The 23,810-nt window shown below is 30.8% G+C and overlaps 3 protein-coding genes across 5 annotated transcripts in view; 1 reads left to right on the forward strand and 2 right to left on the reverse strand.

Annotated features, from left to right (window-relative positions):
• Positions 1 to 153: 153 nt before the first annotated feature.
• Positions 154 to 1,560, reverse strand: LOC111414263 (3-oxoacyl-[acyl-carrier-protein] synthase, mitochondrial). Its single transcript, XM_023045564.2, has one exon. The coding sequence runs from the start codon at positions 1,460 to 1,462 to the stop codon at positions 191 to 193; it is 1,272 nt and encodes a 423-aa protein (XP_022901332.2). The 5' UTR covers positions 1,463 to 1,560; the 3' UTR covers positions 154 to 190.
• Positions 1,561 to 5,164: 3,604 nt separating this feature from the next.
• On the forward strand, positions 5,165 to 21,234 carry LOC111414293 (protein cappuccino-like). 2 transcript variants are annotated; one of them, XM_023045603.2, is made up of 10 exons: positions 5,165 to 6,118; positions 6,986 to 7,171; positions 8,198 to 8,361; positions 15,241 to 16,501; positions 17,371 to 17,400; positions 17,514 to 17,902; positions 17,976 to 18,185; positions 20,286 to 20,610; positions 20,669 to 20,966; positions 21,030 to 21,234. In XM_023045603.2, the coding sequence occupies exons 1-10, from the start codon at positions 5,392 to 5,394 to the stop codon at positions 21,145 to 21,147; spliced, it is 3,708 nt and encodes a 1,235-aa protein (XP_022901371.2). In that variant the 5' UTR covers positions 5,165 to 5,391; the 3' UTR covers positions 21,148 to 21,234. The 2 variants fall into 2 exon arrangements, with proteins under 2 accessions (XP_022901371.2, XP_022901379.2); XM_023045611.2 differs by lacking the exon at positions 17,371 to 17,400.
• A 294-nt stretch (positions 21,235 to 21,528) lies between these two features.
• Positions 21,529 to 23,810, reverse strand: part of LOC111413487 (hemicentin protein echinoid) — a 114,429-nt gene continuing 112,147 nt past the window's right edge. The window contains exon 9 of one of the 2 annotated variants that reach the window (XM_071194417.1): positions 21,529 to 23,346. In XM_071194417.1, the coding sequence (XP_071050518.1) occupies positions 23,180 to 23,346 (167 nt within the window). In that variant the 3' untranslated portion in view covers positions 21,529 to 23,179. The remainder of the gene's footprint in view (positions 23,347 to 23,810) is intronic. The other variant, XM_071194418.1, reaches the window with a different exon arrangement.

Here is a 23,810-nt window from a genome sequence, read left to right on the forward strand (position 1 = left end):
TTTGGATATTATAATGGGAACTTTAAATGTTGCATTCCAAGAAGGTTTTATTGTTAATAGTTGTTTTATCCTCCTTTTTGTATGGTTGTGCTGTTTGTACATACAGCATAGAATTTACTGTACGTAAAAATCCCGAAATAAAAATTTCAAAAATGGATTGATTTATTTTTTGTATTTAAACTATATTTTATTAACTAACATATTGTCCAATACATAAACTAGCATTAGTTCCGCCAAATCCGAAAGCATTTTTAAGCGCAATTCTCCGATTCGTTCCATCCCATTTTGTATTTTTCCCATTCACAAAATCCAAGTGAGATTCTTCTGGGCTCTCTAAATTTATAGTTGGGGGAATAATTCCTTCTTGTACTGCTTTAACTGTGAATAAAGCCTCCAAATTTCCAGCAGCTCCTAATAAATGTCCATGAGCACCTTTTGTTGAAGAAACCTTCACTTTTTTTCCATCCCCAAACAAATTTTCTATCGCTTTTGCTTCAATTCCATCACCAAGTGGAGTTGAAGTAGCATGTGCATTAACATAACCAATCATTTCTTTGTTAATTTTTGCATCCCTTATTGCTCTTTCCATTGCAAACATAGCTCCTGTTCCATCACCTCTTGGTGCTGTTAAATGTGAAGCATCACCAGATAACCCATAGCCTAAAATTTCCGCATAAATTGGAAATTTATTATTTTTTTGTCTTTTTAAAGCATGCTCTAATTCTTCAAGTACTAATATAGCGCTTCCTTCGCCCATCACAAATCCTTCACGACCTTTATCAAATGGTCTTGATGCTTTTTCAGGTTGATCATTATAAGAAGTGCTTAAAGCTCTTAATCTACAAAATGCAGCAATTGAAAGTGGTGATATACAAGCTTCGGTACCACCACAAATCATTACATCTGCATCACCATTACGAATGAATCGAAACGAATCTCCAATCGCGTGTGCTCCTGTTGCACAAGCTGTTGAAACTGAATGGTTTGGACCTCTAAAACCATATTTTATACTAATTTGACCTGCCGCCATATTTGCCAAAATTCTTGGCACAAAAAATGGACTGACTTGTTTGTAACTTTTATTAAACGACGCGTTTGTATCACAAATATCTGTTAAATCTACCATTCCCATTCCTACAGCAACACCTATATTTGTTTTTTCTTCTTCTGTTAATTCTAACAACCCAGCCTCTGTTAATGCTTCTTTTACTGCATATAAAGCAAAAGCTGTTGCAGGACTTATTGATTTTAATTCAGATTTACTAAAATGCTTGGTTAAGTCTATTCTGGAGCCATTTTCTTTGATTAATCCCGCTATTCGACAGGGTAGGTGACTGTATTCAGGTCCCTCCAATTTTGAAATTCCGGATTTTCCTGATGTGATGTTTAACCATGCTTCTTTTACTGTATTTCCAACAGGAGATAAGACTCCTAAACCAGTAACGACGACTCGACGATTCATTTCTTTTTAAGGAAAATCCTTAATTGATCATAATTTAAAAGGATAATTGCGTGGAGTTTTATACAAAATGAAATGAATTTTTATCTTGAATATAACCTAAAAATTTGTCGAAATCTAACCTAGTTTATTTTAGAAATGTTATGATATGTTATATAGGCAACCCAAGTAGTATGGAATTTTTGTAAATAAATCCTTATTTTAGAACATTTTATTTAACATTATTATTTTTGAAATTTTACTATTTTCTGTTAGAAGAAATGTTTAATATTTTGTAATCAAGTTTTGTAGTTTATTTTCAGGAAACGCACACGTTTAGAAAGAATATGAAGAATCTTGTTATTTATTCCATAACTATAAGAAATATATCCAAACTACTTATATTTGTTAGCTACTTTTTTCTATCTCTCTTAGTTTCGGAGATAGACAACGAATTTGGAACACCTGTAGAGGAAAAAAAGTCCCGTTGAGTTTTTATGCCATTCGTAGTAATTCAAGGGCCACTGATCATGAACAATATGTGGATTTATAAGTGTGAAATACCAGGAAATGTGTACTCAAAAAGATGGGATCATTAAAAAGATCATTATGAATTGTGACCTGAAGAATATAAATATGGCGAGGGCATCTGCTTTAAACCAACATAATGCATAAGAATTTTTGTAGCAACTATGAAGGGTTACAAAAAAAAATTGTTTTCAAGGTATTCGCATGAGGAACACTGAAGAAACTAGTATTTCTATCATAATGCTACGCCTAAGAGTTATTGTTGCAAGTGACAAGCTTGTTGTTCACAATCAAATAGAAAATTGTTCCATGAGTAAGGCGTTCAAACGCCGATTCCAAGGCATACAGGCCTATTAGCCTAACTTAATTTCTCCTCAAAGGGATGAAAAAGGTACTCGATCAATTCCTACAAAAGGTACCTTAGGAATGGAGTACTTGTTGGCAAACCACTTCATCCAAGCCAACATAATTAACAGAAAACAAAATCAACAATTACTACTCTCCATGTATTGATGAGCAATTTAGAGGAGACAATTGCAGCCAAAGAGATAGCCCTATGTGCATTCATAGGCATAGAGGGTGCTTGTGATAACATCGCCAAATCCATAGAGAAAGCTCTAAACGTAGAAGGTATTCATCCGTCGACGAGTAATTGGTGTGTAGCCATACTGAAAAATCGGCAGATCACAGCTAGCTTGCAAGGCAAGTACTGACTATTAAGGCAGTTACAAGATGCTCCTAAGGGGAAGTACTTTCACCTCTCCAATGGTGTCCAGTAGTTGACGACTTGTTGAACATCCTAACAGAGAATGAATTCGCGAGTCGGGGATATGCAGATAACCAAAAAGCCCTACTACATACTAGTATTTATTGCAGAAATAGGGGCTCAGTATCAATAGGAACAAAGTAGAAATCGTCCCACTCAGAGAAGGAAGCTATAACTGAGAGTACCCTCCATTGAAGGTAGAGCTATTAACCACAAAACAGAAATCAAATACCTAGAGGTAATACTAGACAGTAAATTAAACTGGAATTCAAAACAAATCACAAGGCAGCGCAACAACAACTGGCACAAATCCAGCGGCTTATATTTGATATGAGATCTTGTCCGACAGCTGCTCTTGAAACCTTACACGGTGTAACACCATTTTACTTGTATATATAAAAGGAGCCAGTTTTGAGTGCCTTGTTACAAGACGTGGTCTTCACTCAAGCTGATGCAGGGAAACTTCAGAGAATATCTCAAAATCCTTAGGATTACCCAGGTCTAAACCACATGATTCAAATTAAAACGGGTCTTATACCGATAGAATATAATTTCGACCAGTCATATAAGGTCATGTTTAGAAGCAGGGAAGAATGGACGAAGGGTGATGCGCAACTTAAAAGAGGAGCCCTGGCATGGTACGCCGATGCTTCAAAGACAGTTGGATCTGGAGTAGGTACGGGCATCACCGGTACTGTATTGTTTTAAACCTTGAGACGGGGCGTAAAGGGGCATCGATAAACATCTCACATTAATGAAGTTACCCTATGGTGGGTTGTAGGTCACAAAGACATTGCCCTTATATGGGTAATGTAAAGGTAGACAAGCTGGCCAAAGAGGCTGTGAAGACGCCGTTTATTGTACCTCAACCAAGCTGTGAACTACAAAAAAGCCACTTAAAACAGGTGATTAACAGATGGAAGGTAGCCTTGCAGACAAGCGTCCAAGAAGTACAAGAGTATAATAACTCGTAATGTCGCAAAAGAAAACCAAAGAGGTTTTATGTCTCAGCAAAGGAGACCTAAGGTCATTAATATGAAAAACAAATATACATGGACTCAGCTATTACAACCTTCTTTCATTTCATCATCCTTATTTTATCATGATATTTCAATTCGTTCTTAAGATACGATTTTTTTTAATTGTTGCTCGTAAAATCTCTAACAATCAAATGGATAAAGTTCGGTTTAAAAATTTATAACAACGATGCTTGTGAAAAATAAGAAATTATTTATGCTAAATTCTCTATTAAATTAAATCGTTCTTGAAATATGATTTTTTAAATTTGTCTTCTTAAAATATATGACAATCAAATGGACATAGTTGAGTTTAAAAAAATATAATAATGGTGTTTATGGAAAACAACAAATTATTTATGGCATACTAAATCTTTAATAAATTTGCTGCAAAATGTTTCTTATTTCATCCTAATATCTCAATTCGTTTTTGAGATATGATTCTTTAAATTCTTAGTCTTAAAATCTGTAATATTAAAATGTAGAGAGATGGATTTAACAAATTATAACAACGATGTTTATGGAAATTAAGAAATTATTTATGGAACATCATATCTCATAAATTTGCTTTAAAATATTCCTTATTTCATGATGATATCTCAAATCGCTCTTGAGATATAATTTTTTAAATTCCTATTCTTACAATCTGTAAAATCAAATGTACAAAGTTATTATCGAATTTTTTAAATATTCTCTTTTTACAGATCTTTTTTGTTGTAAATAAATTTTATTAAATAGAGTAGTGAAGGTATTAAATAAAAGATAACCCATATTCATTTACAATATAAATGATTAGATGAAACAAAATATTCTTAGCTATCATTAAAATAACGATGGATTAAAAAGTTTGTAATTGAGACGTTGATGACGCTGCTTTAGTTTAAGAATTCTTATCAAATTATGTTTACGAAAATTAGAATATGTCTATAATATTAATGACAAATAATTACTATCTAATTTAGTTTACAAACGGTAATGATATTTATATTATAAGAAATATGCTTATTTTACATAATTATTTTATTTTGAAAAAATTCTATTTTTTAACTAATTTTGTTATCATTTTCATTTTTAGCAAACACTCATCTTCACACTATCCGGAAGAAATTATCAAAATTAATGCATAATATCCAAAAATAAATCTACTTTTGAAAATATTTAGATAACCGATTATGATTCGAGGTCAACCATAAATGATTATTTCGAAAATGGAAAAAACAACTTTACTCATTGCTATTTTTTGTAATGACTAATTTCCATATTTCCGTTTTAGTTATCAAAAAATTAAAAAAAAAATTTTTAACTTTAACTTAAACCATAAACGTGATTTAAAGAGACAACAATTTCTCGCTTTATTTTATTTGAACCTCCTTCTCCATCCCCAATTTCCATCGATCCAAAGAGGTTGAAGGCGCAGACGCACAATAAACATTCACTGCATCGGTCCTGCATGAGATATTTAGACGGTAAAATGACGGCAGGACTCATGGTTCGTCTCTTCGCCTCCACACTACAAGTACCAAGTGTTACATTTGTGAATTAGTGAGAGAAAATATTGCGAATAGTGAGAAAATATTTTTATTTTTTTTGAAATGATGATCAAGATTTTTGAAAATATTGTCAAAAATTAAAAATCTTACGAAATGGGTAACACTCAGAGTGAAGGAAAATTGACGAAGGGCGTTAAAGGAAAAGGTTTGAAGATAATCAGAGGTAAACGAGGAAAATCTGAGGAAACTCAATTCACTTCAATCGTTCCTAATGATCAAACGTATCCAACGATTGATCATTATGGTAACAGTAAAGAAGAAAAGGAAAAAAATAATATTGAAGATTTAAAAATTATTGATGCATCCCAACCGGGAGAAGATCAAAAAAACTTGAAAATGCAAGAAATTCTGACGACCAGTGAAGAATCAAATTCGGAAACACCTGTAGGATTTTCAACTGAAATTAACCAATGTTATTATAGCGAAGAAAGCGGATTATCAGAAGTTGAAGTACCAGATAATATTCATGACAGTTTTCTGCACAATTTAGCCCTGAACAGTTTTAAATTGAATGATCATAAATTACGTAGAGAACAGGTTTTGACGGATAAAATGAGTAAATTGGGGGTTTCTAAAACCAGTCAGATTAGTTTGGAGTCGGATCCAAACGAATCCTTCGTCTCCGACAATGTGGAAATTGTTACAAAAGTTATGATGATGTCCGATTTTGACCAAAAAATGAGCGGGGAAAGTGGTATTTCACCGGATGTTAGCGGGGAATTTAAGGAGGATGGGTTTTCAAAAAACGAGGAAATCCTCGATGAAAAAGAAGATAAGAAAAGTCAAAAATTACAATCAATTTCACCAACAACCCCAACTGGTAATTATTTTAATATTTTTATTAATTAGTTTTTTCAAAACTATTGATGCAATTTAAATTGTTATCAAAAAACTCATGAATTTTTATGGCTTTCAATGACACCATTTCTTCATTGACACAAATAACAGAAACAAAAATAGAATATCCATTATAAAAATAAAGTAATCAACGTTTATTTATGAGAAAATATTCTAAAGATATAATTTTTATTACGTTTTTAAAACAACTCTTTATTCTAACTTTATTATTGTTTGAATTTTAACAAAATCACGTTAAATTTTGTTTTAACTGTTCATATTTAATGTGGTTTTTCTCTATTACATTTCTTTATATATAGTACAGTAAAACCAAGGTATAATGAATTAATACGGAGAAGGGAGTGTCCGTTATATAACAAATTTTTAATTTGTACTTTGCTGTGCATATCTTAAGACGGCTAATCCGGAAACTTTCTAGTTCTAATCTGAAGATGCACGGCTAAACCCGAATATGTCTAGTTTATGCTTAATGTTAGTTCTAGTTTTAGTTCAATGAGAAATATATAACAATCTAACGCTGAATAACTAATCTAACGTAGACCAGGAAATAGAAACATTCGGGTTTAGCCATACGTCTCTTAAGACGGCTAAACCCGAATGTTTCTAGTTCCTAGACCTACTGTTAGTTCTACTTTTAGTTCAATAGAAACATACAACAATCTAGCTCAGAATAACAATTAAAATTACAACTACCGTTCTTGATTTACGTATAGACAACTCGGGGAATACCCCGAGATCCTTTATATCGAGGTTTTACTATAATTATATATACATAACCAATTATTTAAAAATATTTTAAGCAACAAACATTATTATTTCATTTTAATAGGTTATGTAGAATACAAACGGTTCAAATCGGAACCTGGAGAAAACTCAAAAATTGTAGCGGACAGTTTAGTTTTGAAGAGAGTCGCTTCATTGTCACTTTCTACACCAGATAAATGTCCTTTTGAAGTGTCCAGGCCAAAATTCGTTCCGGAAAAGCTGGACTTCAAATTATATCAAAAGTTTGAAGGTAAGAATGTTACAGCTGAAATAATTGTGTTTAACTTAATTTATAACCCATAAAGATTCGCCCCTTCTATCGAAATGAGTCATTTGATTAGATTTTTGGGGGAGAACAACGTAAATTCTATTACTCCCATGAAAATAGAGTGTCAACTTAGCTATTTTACCCTCTTTTCTATTATATATTTATATGAACTGGAACTTTATTGATTTGTTCTCTAAAATTTCTTGGAAATGGAACCAACATCATCACAATCTTCTATGTGATTTATGATTCGTACTATAAAAATCGCATTTCAGTGCCAAGTTTTAAAATATAAAATTAAGATCTTATGTAAGGAAATAATTCTTTATCTCTTTTTATAAGTACATGTTGTATTAACTTTAAGATATTTCTTTCCATATCCGTTACATCTAACTTCTGTAGAGTTGAGATTCAACAAGAAGATTACCTCGCGCGTTATATTTAAAGTAAAATGTATTTTTGGGGGAAGATATAATTTTAGAGCATCGGTTTGAGGAGTTATTTTCGAAAATAGAGGGTTGAAGCTCTATTTTTGTGACGGGAAAAGACATAAATATCACTTAATTTCCTGTCCTTTTAAAAAATAATCTAAGTTAGAAGACCGAATTTATTTAATTTATTTCTGCATAACACAGTTTTATGTTTATTTTTAAATAAGTAAATATTCTGATAACGTCATGATAAATAATAAAAGCAATAAAAATATAAAAAAATCTTGCTTATTACGTACGGCAACGTCGGCAAACATCGTCATCTTTTAACGATAAAATCATCAAAATAAAATAAAGCCATACGCACCGATGACATTGCAGCATTGAATGCTTTCCCGAAAACATTTAATTTGTTAATCAAACCAGTGATTCACACACAGTTCATGCACATATTCAAAAAAGAAAAAATTAAACTCATTTCATTGTTTATAGCATAAAATATGCTTTGAGGCGTGTATCCGGTGCGGGTGATTTTTTTTCAACGTCAGTGCGTTTATTCGCTTGCCTTCGTTTTCAGGTCACATGCTGATAAATTGGTTGATGGCAGAAGAAAGTCTTAAGATTCTTGCTGGTTTACAAGATTTGAAAACTATAGCAATACAGTTTTGTACTCATCTTTTAGCAGCAGGTGTTTTACAACAAATTCCAGATAAGGATACACCTATGTTTACTATTTTCAAGGTAATACATTTTTATATATAATGTAAGAAAACGTTTGATATTTATTTTCTTTAACAAATAGGATTTTTCAAAATGATTATTTCCTTTTTGTTAAAAATAAATTTCAAACCTTTATGAAAATAAATTACACAATTTAAATTGAGTTTCGTTGTAAACAACATCAACAATGATTTATTTGGAATATGCGAAAATATTTATCTGTAATAATAATAATTAAAGATTTCATATTCGATAATTAAAGTCCATACTAGATTAAACTAAAACAGAAATTAACGATAATTCAATGATTCTTTTATGAGGTAACTTACAGAATAGTTTTAAAATAAATCTATTTGGCAATTAAGGGCAAAATAAATGATTGAATAATACCTGTTAGACTGCATAAATTGATGGATATCCACCTTGAATGCTCCCGAAGGTATATACTTATGGTTCCATCATAATATTGATGGATAGTTACAATATTAAGTTGTATTTGTATTATTATCATTCCTACTTTCAGTTAATTTTTACAAATTAACTAACAATCATCTCTTATCTAAATCAGTGTTCCACAATAACACTTAAAGCATCGTAGTCATAGATGTAAAATTATTGAGACGAAGTATATGGTGATAAGCAGTACATGTAATGACATCTAGAAAAATTGAGTTTTGATTTAGGTTTCAAGTTCTGCCAGATGATGTAATTTCTCCAGCACATTTCTTGAAAGCGTTGAAATAATATTTCATGTGTATGATGATGTATGCAGTGCTGGGTCGGGTTATAGGGCTACTGGTCATGTTTCTATGACGGAGTTGAGAACTTCAGCGTGAGTAAGCTTGGAGCTATGCTGCACCTTCTCCCGTTTAACATTATCCTTTCATTCAGCGGCAGTCTTAAGAGGATAACCTATTAGCAAAAACAACGAATACCATTTTATTCAGCCATCGTTTAAAATTTTTGTATGTTTGTTACATCAAAATTTCTATTTTTTTATATAGTTTTTAGTGATGCATTTAGTTTTTTCAAAAAATGTCGCGTAACGTTTCTAAAATCACGTTTTAAAAATTTTTAAAAACGGAATGCATCACGAGGTAGTGGAATGTAAAGTAAATCATATTTAAAGAGTTCAATTTTTTTATTAAATGCAGCAAATTTAAATAAAATGGGTTTAAAACGTGTAGTCCGTTTTGATTGCTTGTGGAGTATAAATACGGCAACATCGCAAATATTGCTCTGTCCCAAACATTGCCCGAGACATAGTGGAGCTCGGTATTCTCAGGATTCTCAGTAACCGAGACGTCGGCGTAGTGTCTCCCAAGAAAAACAAACCTGAAGCGATTAATATTTTCGGATAGATCAAAAAATTTGTATATCATTAATTTAAATTTAAACATTTAATTTACGTAGAATGCAAAACAATGTCTAAATGTGGCAATACATTTTTAATAATGAGAATATTTCCACAATTATCTGATCATCTACTATTAGATTAATTATTAAAATAAATACAAAATAAAAATATAAAGAAGCACCAAAGGTATATTTTAAAATAAATAATACAATATAAATAATAAAAAAATATATTCACTCATAAAAAACTAAAAATTTTCTTAATAACAATTTTTAAATTTTTTCAAATATTTTCTGATATAAGGGTACTAAAATTTTACATCATCGTAAAGAGAAAAACAATCTCTATCAAATGAGCCTAACGAAAGGGTACATTGCCATTTAAAAAAATTCAAGTGTTATTCATTGCTCATTTGTTTTCTGAAATATAAACAATTGAATGCTGTCTTATTATGGCAAATAAAATATTAAACAACTTTTGTATAAAATGTTTTTTTATAAAGTCAACATTTACCGAGATATATACTATATTCCATAAATAATGGGCACCCTATATAAAATATATGGTGTTTCTGTAAGTGGTGGCATAATTTCAACCACATATACTGCTAGAGCAAAAATTATGACAGCTAGTCTAAACATTTTTAATCTTTAAATACAGGTTGATTTATTAGCTCACCATCAAACTTTGACATATGATAGCTAATCCAATTACCAAAAAAAAATTGTTAATGAATATATATCCTATTTCAATTATTTACGAAATTATAACACTTTAAAGTTTTCTGCAGCGAATTTATTAATAGTCAGTAAAATCAAACATTCAACAAAAACAAAGTTGTCATTGTAATATATCAGTTTGCTGTAAGGTTTAATTATTACATACAAGAAGAAACTCAAAATGTACGCTTATAGCAATGAAGAGTATGCTGATATAATTTTCGTGTATTTTTTTTTGCAATTGAAACGGTCGACAATCAGTATCAGAATATCAAGAAAGATTTCCACAGCGTCATTTGCCATATTATTCAGTTTTTAGCGATTCTTTCAGAAGACTTTGAGAAACAGGTAATCCTATTCGACCGCATGTAGTTAATGTAGCGGACGAAGAAGCTGTAATTAATGCTGTCATTGATAATCCTTCCATCAGCACTCGAAGAATAGCACACAACATACATGTAAGTCAACATTTTGCATGGCGCGTATTGAATCGACAAGTCCTTCATTCGTATCGTAAACAGAACGTTCAAGCTCTACAGCCAGGAGATAATCAGCAACGGTTAGCATTTTGTGAATGGTTATTGTAGTAACATGCCCAAAATAATGACTTCATTTCAAATGATCGCTGGACAGATGAATCATGTTTTACACGAGATGGTATAAATAATTACCATAATGAACATATCTGGGCATTACAAAATCTGCATGCGATTAGACCAAGGAAATTTCAACAACGTTTCAGCATCAACGTTTGGGGTTGATTATTTAACAACAATTTACTAGGTTTGCATGTACTTGATGGACGTTTGAACGCTGTAAACTACAGATTTTTTTGAACAACACACTTTTTGATTTACTTGAAGATATACCTCTTAATGTATGTAATTCAAAATATGTGGTACCAGCACGATGATGCCCCCTCATCGCGGAAGAATAGTTGTCGAGTGGTTAAATCAATATTTTCCAAACAAGTGGATTGGTGATGGTCCATTTGCTTGGCCACCTAGATCCCCCGACCTTAATCCATTGGATTTCTACTTATTGGGTCATATGATACAAATTGTGCATCAAGTGGAAATTAACACACGAAAACAGTCATTAAACAGAATACAAATGGCTGCTACTGGAACAAGAAATCAACCAGACATTTTAATTCGGCTGAAGAACTCTTTAATTCGTCATTGTGAAGCATGTATTCCTTCTTCAGAAGGAGTCTATTTTGAACAATATTTGTAATATTTATGTGTTTTAAAAATAATGTAGCAGTTAATTATGATATAAAAATGAAAACTTTAAAATGTTATAATTTCGTAATTAATTAAAATAGGACATATGTTCATTAACATTTTTTTTTGTAATTGGATTAGCTATCATATGTCAAAGTTTGATGGTGAGCTGATAAATCACCCTGTATAAATCAATAAATGGCTAAGGTATAGATTATCTGTAATAATTTCAATGATTTGTCATATACAGATAAAATTTGGTATACTGTGCAATTTTATAATGAGGAATCTGATAAGATCGGCATCCACCAACATCCCTTTTCGTGAAAATATATAATTTTAACTAACAATTGATAATAATGAAATACTAGCAATAACAGCTATGTTCCAAAAAGCGGCCCCGACTCGTATTCAAATGCATTCAACTAAGAATAAAATCAACATCGCTGATTGTCGGGGAATTACCCGACAATCGGACAGTCCTAGTCGCCATCGGCCTGGCGCGCCAGCCCGATCGAGTACACATGGAGCGGTGTTGCCGCATTAAGCGTGTTCACGAGGGAATCTGGTTTCGAATTTTTCGCCAGCTAGGTAGGCCTCTTAATCGCTTCAAATAGAGCTGCGTATCGCCTTACTGGAACGCTTTGACGATTCGCGGTGAACCGACTTGGTAACTGTTCGGTTGAAGTTCAGTTCCTTGATACTTCTACCTTCATTTTTTTTTTTACGAACATTTATCTTCGTTGTAACCAAATTTCTGGACATGACATAGCAATGTGGTACGTTTTTCATTGAACGAAGTAATATATCTAAGGTAAAACCATCAATTAGGCTGGATACCAGAAAATGTTGTTTTTAAGCTGTTTTTTTACACCGACGTTGGGGCCTCTGTTAATTACCGAGGTCATCCTCATATATTTGGCTGAAGACTTCAAATTCAATTTGGGTTTATGGGACAACCGTTTGTCTTAAAAAATGTTTAATTTTGAATTCTAATTTTATAAAACGGCAGATGCTTATCGAAAAGGACACTGCATTTAGCATAGAATTATTAAAGGACTGTGACTTGTTTGATTACAAGATATAACACAAGAGCGATTCCCATAAAAATAATGTTACAAAGTAGCGTGGAACCTAATATTATGGTAAATTATATGCAATGTATGGGTAGCGTTATTCAAACAGATCAATACTTTCGACGTATTACATTAAATAAAAAGAAAATAAGCTTAATTTAAAGCTATTTTTTAATATTTGGATTCTTCTTGCTTACCATTGTCACAGAATAACCAGAAAGGACAAAACCGGCGGTGCCTTTGAAGTTTCACCAGCTATTTTATTTGACCTTCGGCCATATTGTTGGCGTTTAGGCGCCAATTTGAAAAGTAAAGTACTCTGTTTTAGGAGAGTGTCCACTAAAATGATTTTGAAATTTAATTTTACTAAATTTGTATTGAAGTTATAATTACGGTTATTTTTATGAAAATTTAATACAATATGTAAAATTCATTTAATACAGTATATCGTTAATTAAAAAAAATATGTAGATCATTTAAAAATATTTATTTTATAAATTATTAACAATTTTAAATTTTGCACTTGGTCCATTTACAGGTGTTTTTTTCATATTCCGATTGTGATACTTTAAGGTATAAAATAATCTTAATCTAATAAACAAGCTTAATAAAAACTTTGTAGGAAAATTTGAACAATCAAAATGGTGCTCTATTGTTTTTAAATTTTGTAAAAATTGACTACCCACTCCTCTTTTGTGTAGTATAGTCGGATAGGCTGCTTTGATCTAAAACAATTACATAAATATAATTTAAATTGTAAATATTACTACTAAATTTTCTTTACTTTTCTAGATCTTTTGGTATGCAAAACATACTTATCTTCGTGCCAACAGTACTGGTATTACAACCACGTACCATACAATAACAGCCACCTTTCACACTCATTTTATATTAATAAAAACTAATTAAAATAATAACTACTAAAAAACTATTATTAAAAAATACAAAAACTAAACTATGCTAAAAGATAAGATAAACTAATACTATTTTAAAATATAAGAAAAAATAGAATAATACACTAAATAACTATTAACTACACAACTACAACTCAAAGAAAAACTTTCGCTATCAAAACAATCTCAACAAACGCACGTGGTAACACAGATTGACAAAGATGTAAATAAACGCCAACAATATGGCGGCCATAAAAATGAGTTTCAGCGGGAAGGTCTCTTTGTCCTTTCTGGTTATTCTGTGCCATTGTATTAGATATTATTAAAGATAATTTAGCACTTAAACAATGGAAAATTGATTTATTTATCTGGCTTTACCAAAGCCTTTAATCATATTTTTTTAATGTTCAAGATAGTCACTCTGAGTTGTTTTTTATATTTAGTTGAAATTTTACATTCCGCAGAAATGGTATGTTACATAACCATAATAACGTAATTAAATTACATAAAAATCATGAACTTTTTTATAATTGAACGAAATTTAACAAAATTTTAATAAACTATATTTTGTACTTTCTGGTTTATTAGCTTAACAAGTTACGACTAAAATTATTCAGATTTATAAACATGTTGCAGAATTATTATATTTTCACTTATATTAACGCACTGTTTATGATAATTTTTCATACACTTGTCTCTACATGCTATATAATTGTCTTGTCTACTAATGTTTTTAAAACACACCGCGCATTCAATCGCCATTATAGCAATTATCGCCACGATTAGGGGTACAGCTACATGCACGCAATTAAAAGGAATTATACAGTATGCTCATTTGGACGTTTGTGGTTTACAACCGACTACAACAGAGAAAGAAATTGAGGAATATTTACGAGGAAAAAATATTAATAATATAAAATGCGAAAAAATTACGGCAAAAAAACCGGATGCAAAATTTCAGTGCCAAATAATTACCTAGAGAAAACAAAACAACCCGAATTATGGCCATCTGGAGTACGAGTAAATCGTTTTTTAGAAAGAATCTACAAGAAGAGATTATGTAAGATCAGTCATCTTTAGCACATATATCTTCTGTCTTGCTCTATTTCCATAATAGCACGCAATAGCATTTAAAATTTCGCGCATAATATAGAAGGAGCCGAGAATAATGATACAGTAAAGATGCTTGCAGTAACATTTATATGGTTGTCTTTCAGGTAGATTCAGGGGTTGTTTCTTATTAAATTTCTTTTACATTATTTGCATTAAACAAATTACATTAAATTTTAGATTTAAAGAATTATTAAATTTAATTTTTTTTAAATTGTATAGTCTCAATTAATTGAAATAATAATTTTCTACATGTTCTTATGATTAATGAAACCGATGACTAATTATTACATATAACAAGAATAAGTACGATAGATTGCTACATAATCTGATATAATCAAAAAATTATTGATAAATTTAATTGTAACCGTTTATATGATTCATTCAGATTATTTTAAACCAATCCACTTTATAACATTTAATAGAACAGTTTCGGCAACGTTTTTGGCATTAAAAATTTTGTGTGTAATAGTGCTTTTCAATAAAATCGAAAATAAACTACATTCATTTGTTTCTTAGCCGGATTTAATGTATTACTGGACACATTCGGAAGTTCCACAATCGGTTCCGGAAACACCTGGAAAACTTACATGCCTTTCATGGCCACCAACATCACCGACAGCTTCAATTTATCACACGCCAGGTTCGAATACAGATAGTTATGGCGCACCAAAATCCCCCGATTACATCAGTCAAAGCGAACTGGAAACCCGTCCAGAATCGAAATTATCTGCGAAAGAAGTTGAAATTCTTGCATTAGAAGATGAAGTGAAAAGACTGAAACAGGAAGTGGAGAAATATAAGACATTAATCGAAATTCAAAATTTAACCGCTCAAACTTTTAAGGATTTTGGTTCTCCGGTTGATGAAGAAAATAATAAGAAATCTTTTTGTAGTAACTGTGATAGTAGCAAAGTAGATATTAAGGAAAATGTTTTAGAATTTTATGATGAAAATGCGAGCGTAGATAGGGCTGTAGATGTCACTGATGATGCGATCAAGAGAAATGTTAAAGACACCACTCAACAGACAATACAATTATTTTCTCCATCGATAACAAAATCTTCTGAAAATATTGTTGAACTGTTAAACCCGCAAGATTGTTTATCGCCACCAAGAACTACTTCTTCACCGCGACCTGAAAAAGGAACACCGCCATCGCTTTCCGTTTCAGATTTTATACAAGGAATAGATTCCCAATTATCACCCGTGACAGCAAATCAACAAGAAAGTTCTTCCTTATTTTCTGAAAAATTGAAAAAAGATGAAGAAATATCTCCTAAATCAGCCCCGCCACCTCCTCCTCCCCCACCCATTCCACCATCAACACTTGAAATATATCCAATTCCACCACCTCCACCAATACTTGAAAATAATAATATTCCGCCCCCGCCATCTCCTATGTTACAAATTAATAATACATCCCAGACTAGAATAAGCAGTGAAAGTGGAATTCCACCTCCCCCACCACTTCCATTGCTTGGAATAAATGGTGAATGTGGAATTCCACCTCCCCCTCCACTCCCTATGGTTGAAATTGGTGGACCACCACCACCTCCTCCTCCTCCAATGTTGGGAATGGGAGGTCCACCACCACCTCCTCCTCCCCCAATGTTTGGAATGGGAGGACCACCACCACCTCCACCAATTCCTGGTGGACCGCCACCACCACCAATGTCCGGGTTAAGTGGTCCACTTCCACCCCCATTACCCCCTATGGGAGGAGGGCCTGCTCCGTTGCCACCTCCGCCGGTTGGAGGTTGGGATGCACAAAAGTCAAGTGAGTCCTTTTTCGAAATTTTTTTGTTGACTATTACAATATGATCTTTGTGGTTGATAGGAAATAGAGTTAATAGGAAGATAGAATTTTAGAGTTCATGACAAATTTTAGTGTTGTTCTTTTTAACTGTTAGATATAGAAATAGATCTGATGTTAGAAGCATGAGATCACTTCATGTCATCAAAACGATCATTTCTTTTCATTAATAAATGTTCAACCTAAGATAAGGTACACTAATTTTTCATCTTTATTCAAAGACTATACGTTTTGCTTATCTCATCCTGTCTACTATAAATAGATGTTTATAATATACTAGATTACTCTAAGTTAAATGTTTAATATTCACAAAAACAAAAAACCTTGATAAAATTATTTTCAAATGTTAGATTTAACTTACAAAGTAAGCTTGTCCAAATTTATTGCCAATTATTTACTTCACGAATAGCTAATTTATATAAAAAAAGGATATATGTAAGTATCAATCATTCAAAAAATTATTTTGTTGCTATCGCTCTTTAGTTATCTATTATTGCAGTAGGACCTTCCTAATTTGTGTCTTACAATTACAAAAACAATGATAGTGATTCTGGGATCTTTCTTCTTTGATATGTTATTAAAACTTTTTGATGCTTATGTTAGTTTAAAACGTTTTTGACATGCCAATGTAATTACGAAAAAACTTCGAGATGAACAAAAACATTGTTCAAGTTAGGGAGAACCTATTGCATTTTACATAAATAACTTTTCATGGCCTAACCTAAATATCTTTATTTTTCTATTCGTTTAATTAATTCTGCTCACAATTTTTTGTTACCAGTATATGTTATTTATTGTTTCTGAATGCACTGTCTATGGTTGTTTGTTTGTAGTGGCCCCGCCGCCACCATTTGTAACTCAAGGTAAGAAGATTTTTATAATAATTTCACATACAATCTTTGCAATTTAAATGTTAACACGATTTCGCTTCAAAAACATTTTTTTTTAACTTTTCTGTTTTTTTTGTCTTTTTTAGTGTTGCGGAAAAATCCAATTCTACCAACAATTCCAATGAAACCGTTATACTGGACGAGATTATTAGTACCAGAGAAAGTTGAACCAAGCGTAGATCCGGTAACCGGATGTACACCACTTTGGAGTCAAATCGATGAAGTTGAACTGGGAGAGATGTCCGAATTTATTAATCTATTTTCTCGGCAAATTAGCACGAAGAAGGTTGTTGAAAAGAAAGTGGAAACAAAAACCAAAATAGAACCCATTAAATTATTAGATAGTAAACGATCAAAAAACGTTGGGATTCTTGCTCAAAGCTTACACGTCGAATTTAGCGAGATTGAGAATGCTATTTATAATTTAGACACTTCAGTTATTAATTTGGAAGCATTACAACGTATTTACGAAGCTGTATGATATTTTTTATTAATAATTTATATTATTATTTTTAAAATTCGAAAATGAACGCACGTTTTTGTTTTAGAGAGGTACTAATGAAGAATTGGAATTGATAAAATCTCATTTAGAAGCGAATCAGTCGATCCCTTTGGATAAACCGGAGCAGTTTTTGTTTGATTTATCAAAAATATCAAATTTCGCTGAAAGAATATCATGTTTTATGTTTCAAGTGGAATTCGATGACTCCATATCAACTATTGAACATACTTTAGCTAATATGAAGCTTACATCGGAGGTAAATATTTTAATTCGAATTTTAAGAAATAGTTATTTATTTAACATACTAATTCAATACACCTAATTACACTACTAATTCAGATATTATGTATAAAGTCCACGCTTATGAGACGTAGTGAAACGCAAACTACAAGACATCTGATGTATATCTGATATTATAGATACTCTACAAGTTAAATACAACATGCTCTACAAAAGTAAAATCCCAATCAAAAAGAAGACTGATTTTTTCTCGGACTGAGACTTTTCAGTACCGCCCTAATTTCCTCAAACGTGGTTTAATCGATTTCGCGAAAAGCCGAATACCGGATATTCGGCATCCCCTTCGGCCGGATATCCGGCATATCTATCCCGCCATTATGGTTATAACTTCTGGTGCATTTTTGAAGTAATACCCTACATTGCCACATTATTCCGATATTTCAATAAAACTGAAATTAATAAAAAGCTGATAAGATATGTCAACCTTTTTGGATCCAAGATACAAAATGAACTTTTTTGATGCTGATTCAACTCATGAAGTAACTCTAAAAAGAGGATACTTTAATTAATAATCGGCGATATTTCCACAAGGATCCTTGAAGAAATGAATTTTATAACGAATTTTGAAAGTTATCGATGAAAATTGCAACATCGAAAATTTTCAAAACTTAAAATATTGTTTTCTCAAAAACTAAAAGTTATTTTTCAAAATGGGTTGGTTCATCGGAAAGAGGGCACTTTTATTAACAGTTTGGGATATTTTCATACTCATATTCCAAGAAATGGATTTTATACGAATTTTCAAAACTTAATCGGCGAAAACTGCAAAATTTCAAAAAATGGTCGATCATTTCAAAAATTTATTTCTCAAGAACTAAAAGTGATTTTTCAAAACGGCTTTTTGCATTAAAAAGAGGATACTTTAATTAATTATTGGCGATATTTCCACAAGGATCGTTCAAGAAATTAATTTTATAGCGAATTTTGAAAATTATCGATGAAAATTGCGACATCGAAAATGTTATCAAAACTTTAAATATTGTTTTCTCAAAAACTGAAAGTTATTTTTCAAAACGTGTTGGTTCATTGGAAAGAGGTCACTCTTATTAACACTTTGGTAAATTTTCATACTCACATTCCAAAAAATGGATTTTATACGAATTTTTAAAACTTAATCGGCGGAAATTGTAAAATTTGAAAAAATTGATGATTATTTAAAAAATTTTTTTTTCAAGAACTAAAAGTGATTTTTCAAAACGGCTTTTTGCATCAAAAAGAGGATACTTTAATTAATAATTGGTGATATTTCTACAAGGATCCTTCAAGAAATGAATTTTATACCGAATTTTGAAAGTTATCCATGAAAATAGCAACATCGAAAATTTTATCAAAACTTCAAATATTGTTTTCTCAAAAACTAAAAGTTATTTTTCAAAATGGGTTGGTTCATCGGAAAGAGGGCACTTTTATTAACAGTTTGGGATATTTTCATACTCATATTCCAAGAAATGGATTTTATACGAATTTTCAAAACTTAATCGGCGAAAACTGCAAAATTCCAAAAAATTGTCGATCATTTCAAAAATTTATTTCTCAAGAACTAAAAGTGATTTTTCAAAACGGTTTTTTGCATTAAAAAGAGGATACTTTAATTAATAATTGAAAGTGATAACAGCAACAGTTCTGTTAGTAATGAATGTGATGATGAATTACAAGCGAAGAGAAGAAAATTAGACGAAACTGCAACAAAAGATTTTATATATCGTATTGGGATTGTTACAATGAGGTTGTTAATGATAAATAAAGTTGTATTCAATGAAAAAAGTCCTATTAGGGTTGAACTTGATTATTATCTGCAGTGTCTAACACCTAAAACAGATACTAATTTCTGTGAATGGTGGAGTACTAAGTAATAGGTTACTTTTAATTTGTCTATCCGTCCTATTGGACTTTGGGTATTTCTCAGAGTTTTCTTGTAACTAAGATGCCAACTGTCTTTGCTAGTTATGAAACCCGAAATAGACCATTTGATCGCCATCTTTGCTATATCTTGTACATTTCATATATTCATTTTGTAAGTATCAAATTTGATTGATGATTATAATTTTTTTTCAAGTTTCTTATGACGAATTCATCGCTCAAAGCTGTTTTCGCGGTGATTCTCACTTTGGGAAATTACATGAATGGTGGAAATCGAGATCGTGGTCAAGCCGATGGATTCGGATTAGAAATTTTATCAAAATTACGTGATGTTAAGTCGAAAGATTCCCGAGTTACTTTGTTACATTTTATAGTAAGAGTTTGTGTTAAACAAATCGAAAATCCTTTCGCTCCAAATCTATCGATGCCGATTCCGGAACCGGGTGATGTTGAAAGATCATCTTCGATTAATTTCGATGATCTTAACTTAAAATTGAATCAATTGCAAAAACAACTCGAAGGTAAAAAAGGTTATTTTAATAAATAAGAATGATGTTGCTGAAATTTTTTTTGTTTAAGCTTGTGATAATCGTATAAAAAAAGTAATACAATACTCAAAACCGGAACATTTAGAACCATTTCAAGAAAAAATGGCGGCTTTTATGGAAAACGCACAAAAACGATTATCATCAGAGCGTGAAAATTTAGCTGAATGTAAAGCAACGTTTATCGAAACTATGAAGTTTTATAGATTTAAGCCGAAAAAGGGGACCATTGAAACAGTTATGCCATCAGAATTCTTTAATTTATGGGCCCCGTTTTGTAAAGATTTTAAAGATATCTGGAAAAAAGAAATTATGAATTTGGAAAAAGAAAAGTTTGTTTCAATTTTATCGCACATTTTCGTTAAACTAATTTTGTTAACTAATTTCTTTTGTAGAATTCAAGCTTTACGTAAACAAGAAAGTGAAAGGTTGGCGGAAAACGTAAAAGGGAAAAAACGAGCGGGTGGATTAAAGGCGAAAGTGGAAAAAATGAAACAAAAAATGAAAGCGTAGAAGTGATAATAGTATGATTGGTGCTCTTAACTCAAGTATACAAAGTGTATTTCGTAGTTTGTCCAAGTTTTTTTTGTCTCTTTATATCATGTTTGTTGTTGAAATAATTTCGTCACTAGATTTTCAGAAAATTATGTGATTGTGTGATGTAAATTTACTTATACATAGTGTTGCCCTATCTTGTTCATACTATCTATATTGATAATATATTATTTACTTTTTTAAAACCTTCTTTTTTTAATTATATTTTAATAACCTTAAGGAAAAGTATGTTGTAGCAAAAACTTATTTATTAATCTTTCAATATACGCGCGCGGACTATCAATTCGCGTAATTTAAACTTAAACTCGTGTTTGACTGGGAAGTTAAAAAACTCAGAAATACAATAAAAATTCGTTCTTTATTTTTTTTTGTATGTACAACGTACAATTAAGATCATAGTAAAAGTAAAACCTACACTTACATTTACATCGAAATTATTCTATATACACAATTTAATTTTCTCATTTTAAATTATGGCAACATAGCCAGAAAAATAATAATAGCGTACACAAAACGTATACATAATAATAAAATAATCATAAAAAAAGAAAGGATATGTTACACATTAATAAAAAATTATATCTTTTCAACATACTTTTATTTTTTGTCAAATTCTTTTGTATTATTTCTGTTCGATTTGAGATCACTTCAACAAAATAACAATTAAGTAAAAAAATGATAACATGTTTTGTTTAAACAAATTTGTTAAGTAGATGTGCGAAAAATTGATAAATATCGTTGATGATGATAAAATTAATAAATAGATTTAATTAAAATTAGACAAAAAACAACAACACTATTAAGTACCGTTTTTGTTTCAATATTTCTTGATGATGATTTTAATAAGTACATTTGTCCGTTTTCTCTCGTCAATTACAGCTTCTTAAAAATAATAATAAAGTCACATCAACATCGTTTTTTTCTGTAATTATTGTGCTTATTTTTAAGAGTATTTGGCACAAGAATTTTAATTGTAAATTTTTTTTACAATTTGTTGTGGTTAGTGCTTTAAAATTTTGTTTAATTTCGATTAACATAAAATCGATTAAGATAAAAATTAAAAAGCATTAACTAAAACATTTCAGTTTTTTAAATAACAAGAAATGAAATATTTTTGTTACTAAAATGAAGTAACAAAAACATTAATTTTTTTTGTTAATTAAAAAAGTTAATTAAATATTGCTTAAAAATTACCACAATAACTACACTTTACACATTTTATAGAATAATAAGATCTTTTTTATTAAAACATTGAGTCTCACAACAATTATTGCAAATTATCTCCTTTCAAAATCACATTATTTCTTTTTCATCTTTTTATTGCTGTTCATGCTCACTTCATGTCCGTTTTATTTTTTTACGTTCCATTTTCTTTTTTTCTTTTCATCCATCTTGGTCCAATTTTTCATTCAACTTTTACTCAGGATCATTCATTCTTAATATTCACAAAAACACCAAAAAACACAGAATGTTTTAAAAAACATGGCAGGAACTTATATTTATATACATTAAAAGTTCGTTTTTTGTTTAAATTAATGTATTATTTAGCATTTTTATTTTACTTATTTCTTCCTTTCTTAGTACGTGCGTAAATTATCACTTTTTTGATGATGGCAATTCCGTAAGTACACAGATAAAAGTTTTCTTTGAACACTTCTCATTCTTTTAAGTTTAAAATACAATTATTATTAATTTTTTTAAGACGTGAATTAATAAATATTTATTTTTGCTTTTCTTTAAAAGTTTTTATAAAGTCCATCAGGTACGAAGATTCTTCGAAACTATATTAGATCAACATGTTAATTTACACAACATTATCTGATTAAATATTCTCCTCCTAAGAATATATTAACGACTTGATAATTTAAGTTCGTTCACTTTTAAGATCAATCATTTTTTTGATCAAGTTTATAATAAATTTCACGTTTAAATTAGCAGCACACACAAAAACATAAAAACGGATATTTTTTTCTTGAAATGGGATTCCTTTTTAAACGATAATTTCGCGTATAACTCTTCTTGTTCGCGAATTTGGCGTCGAATATCCACTTTCTAAACTTTCTTCATAGCTGAGGGACATGTGTTGAGGGGGTTTTTCCTCTTCCATTTGTTCTAAGTATGGATCTGGAAGGCCACTTACATCGTGATATGGTGAATCTGAAAGAATAAAATAATTTAGTTTAAGTAATTTTTCAAATATTGTTTAAAATAAGTATTATTAATTAACAGTACAGTGAGGTTAATTTAAATATCTGGAGTGTATATTATTGTGTTCACTTTTAAAACACGTTCAGTTTCCAAAACTGACTTTTTGATAACCGATTCTTGTAAGTTATCCTTCATCTTTTATTGTGCTATAAGTTTTGATTCAAAATAGATGATTTAAATCTGACACTTGTAACATTTTTTCAAAGGCAAATTTTTCGATAGTTAACATCATCGTATTCTTTCTTCTATATTATACACCTCTACGTTATGGTGTCTTATCAGGATTAGGTCTGAAGGGCCATAGGGTTCTATGGTCTCGATAAAGTTTGCTGCTGATACTGCAGATATAGCAGTAGAATAGATGCGTTGCTTCTTGGCAATTACATGACACAAAATTTAGATTGTTTATGCAT

Source organism: Onthophagus taurus, chromosome 2 (genome assembly GCF_036711975.1).
Source record: "Onthophagus taurus isolate NC chromosome 2, IU_Otau_3.0, whole genome shotgun sequence".
In the NCBI taxonomy this organism is placed as follows: domain Eukaryota; kingdom Metazoa; phylum Arthropoda; class Insecta; order Coleoptera; family Scarabaeidae; genus Onthophagus; species Onthophagus taurus.

Bases quoted from the DNA above. Each gene is read 5' to 3' on its own strand.
- LOC111414263 (XM_023045564.2), bottom strand. From the start codon at position 1,462: ATGAATCGTCGAGTCGTCGTTACTGGTTTAGGAGTCTTATCTCCTGTT.
- LOC111414293 (XM_023045603.2), top strand. From the start codon at position 5,392: ATGGGTAACACTCAGAGTGAAGGAAAATTGACGAAGGGCGTTAAAGGA. The intron at 7,172-8,197 runs GTAAGAATGTTA...CTTCGTTTTCAG, and splicing joins ATTATATCAAAAGTTTGAAG to GTCACATGCTGATAAATTGG. The intron at 20,611-20,668 runs GTAAAAAAGGTT...TTTTTGTTTAAG, and splicing joins ATTGCAAAAACAACTCGAAG to CTTGTGATAATCGTATAAAA.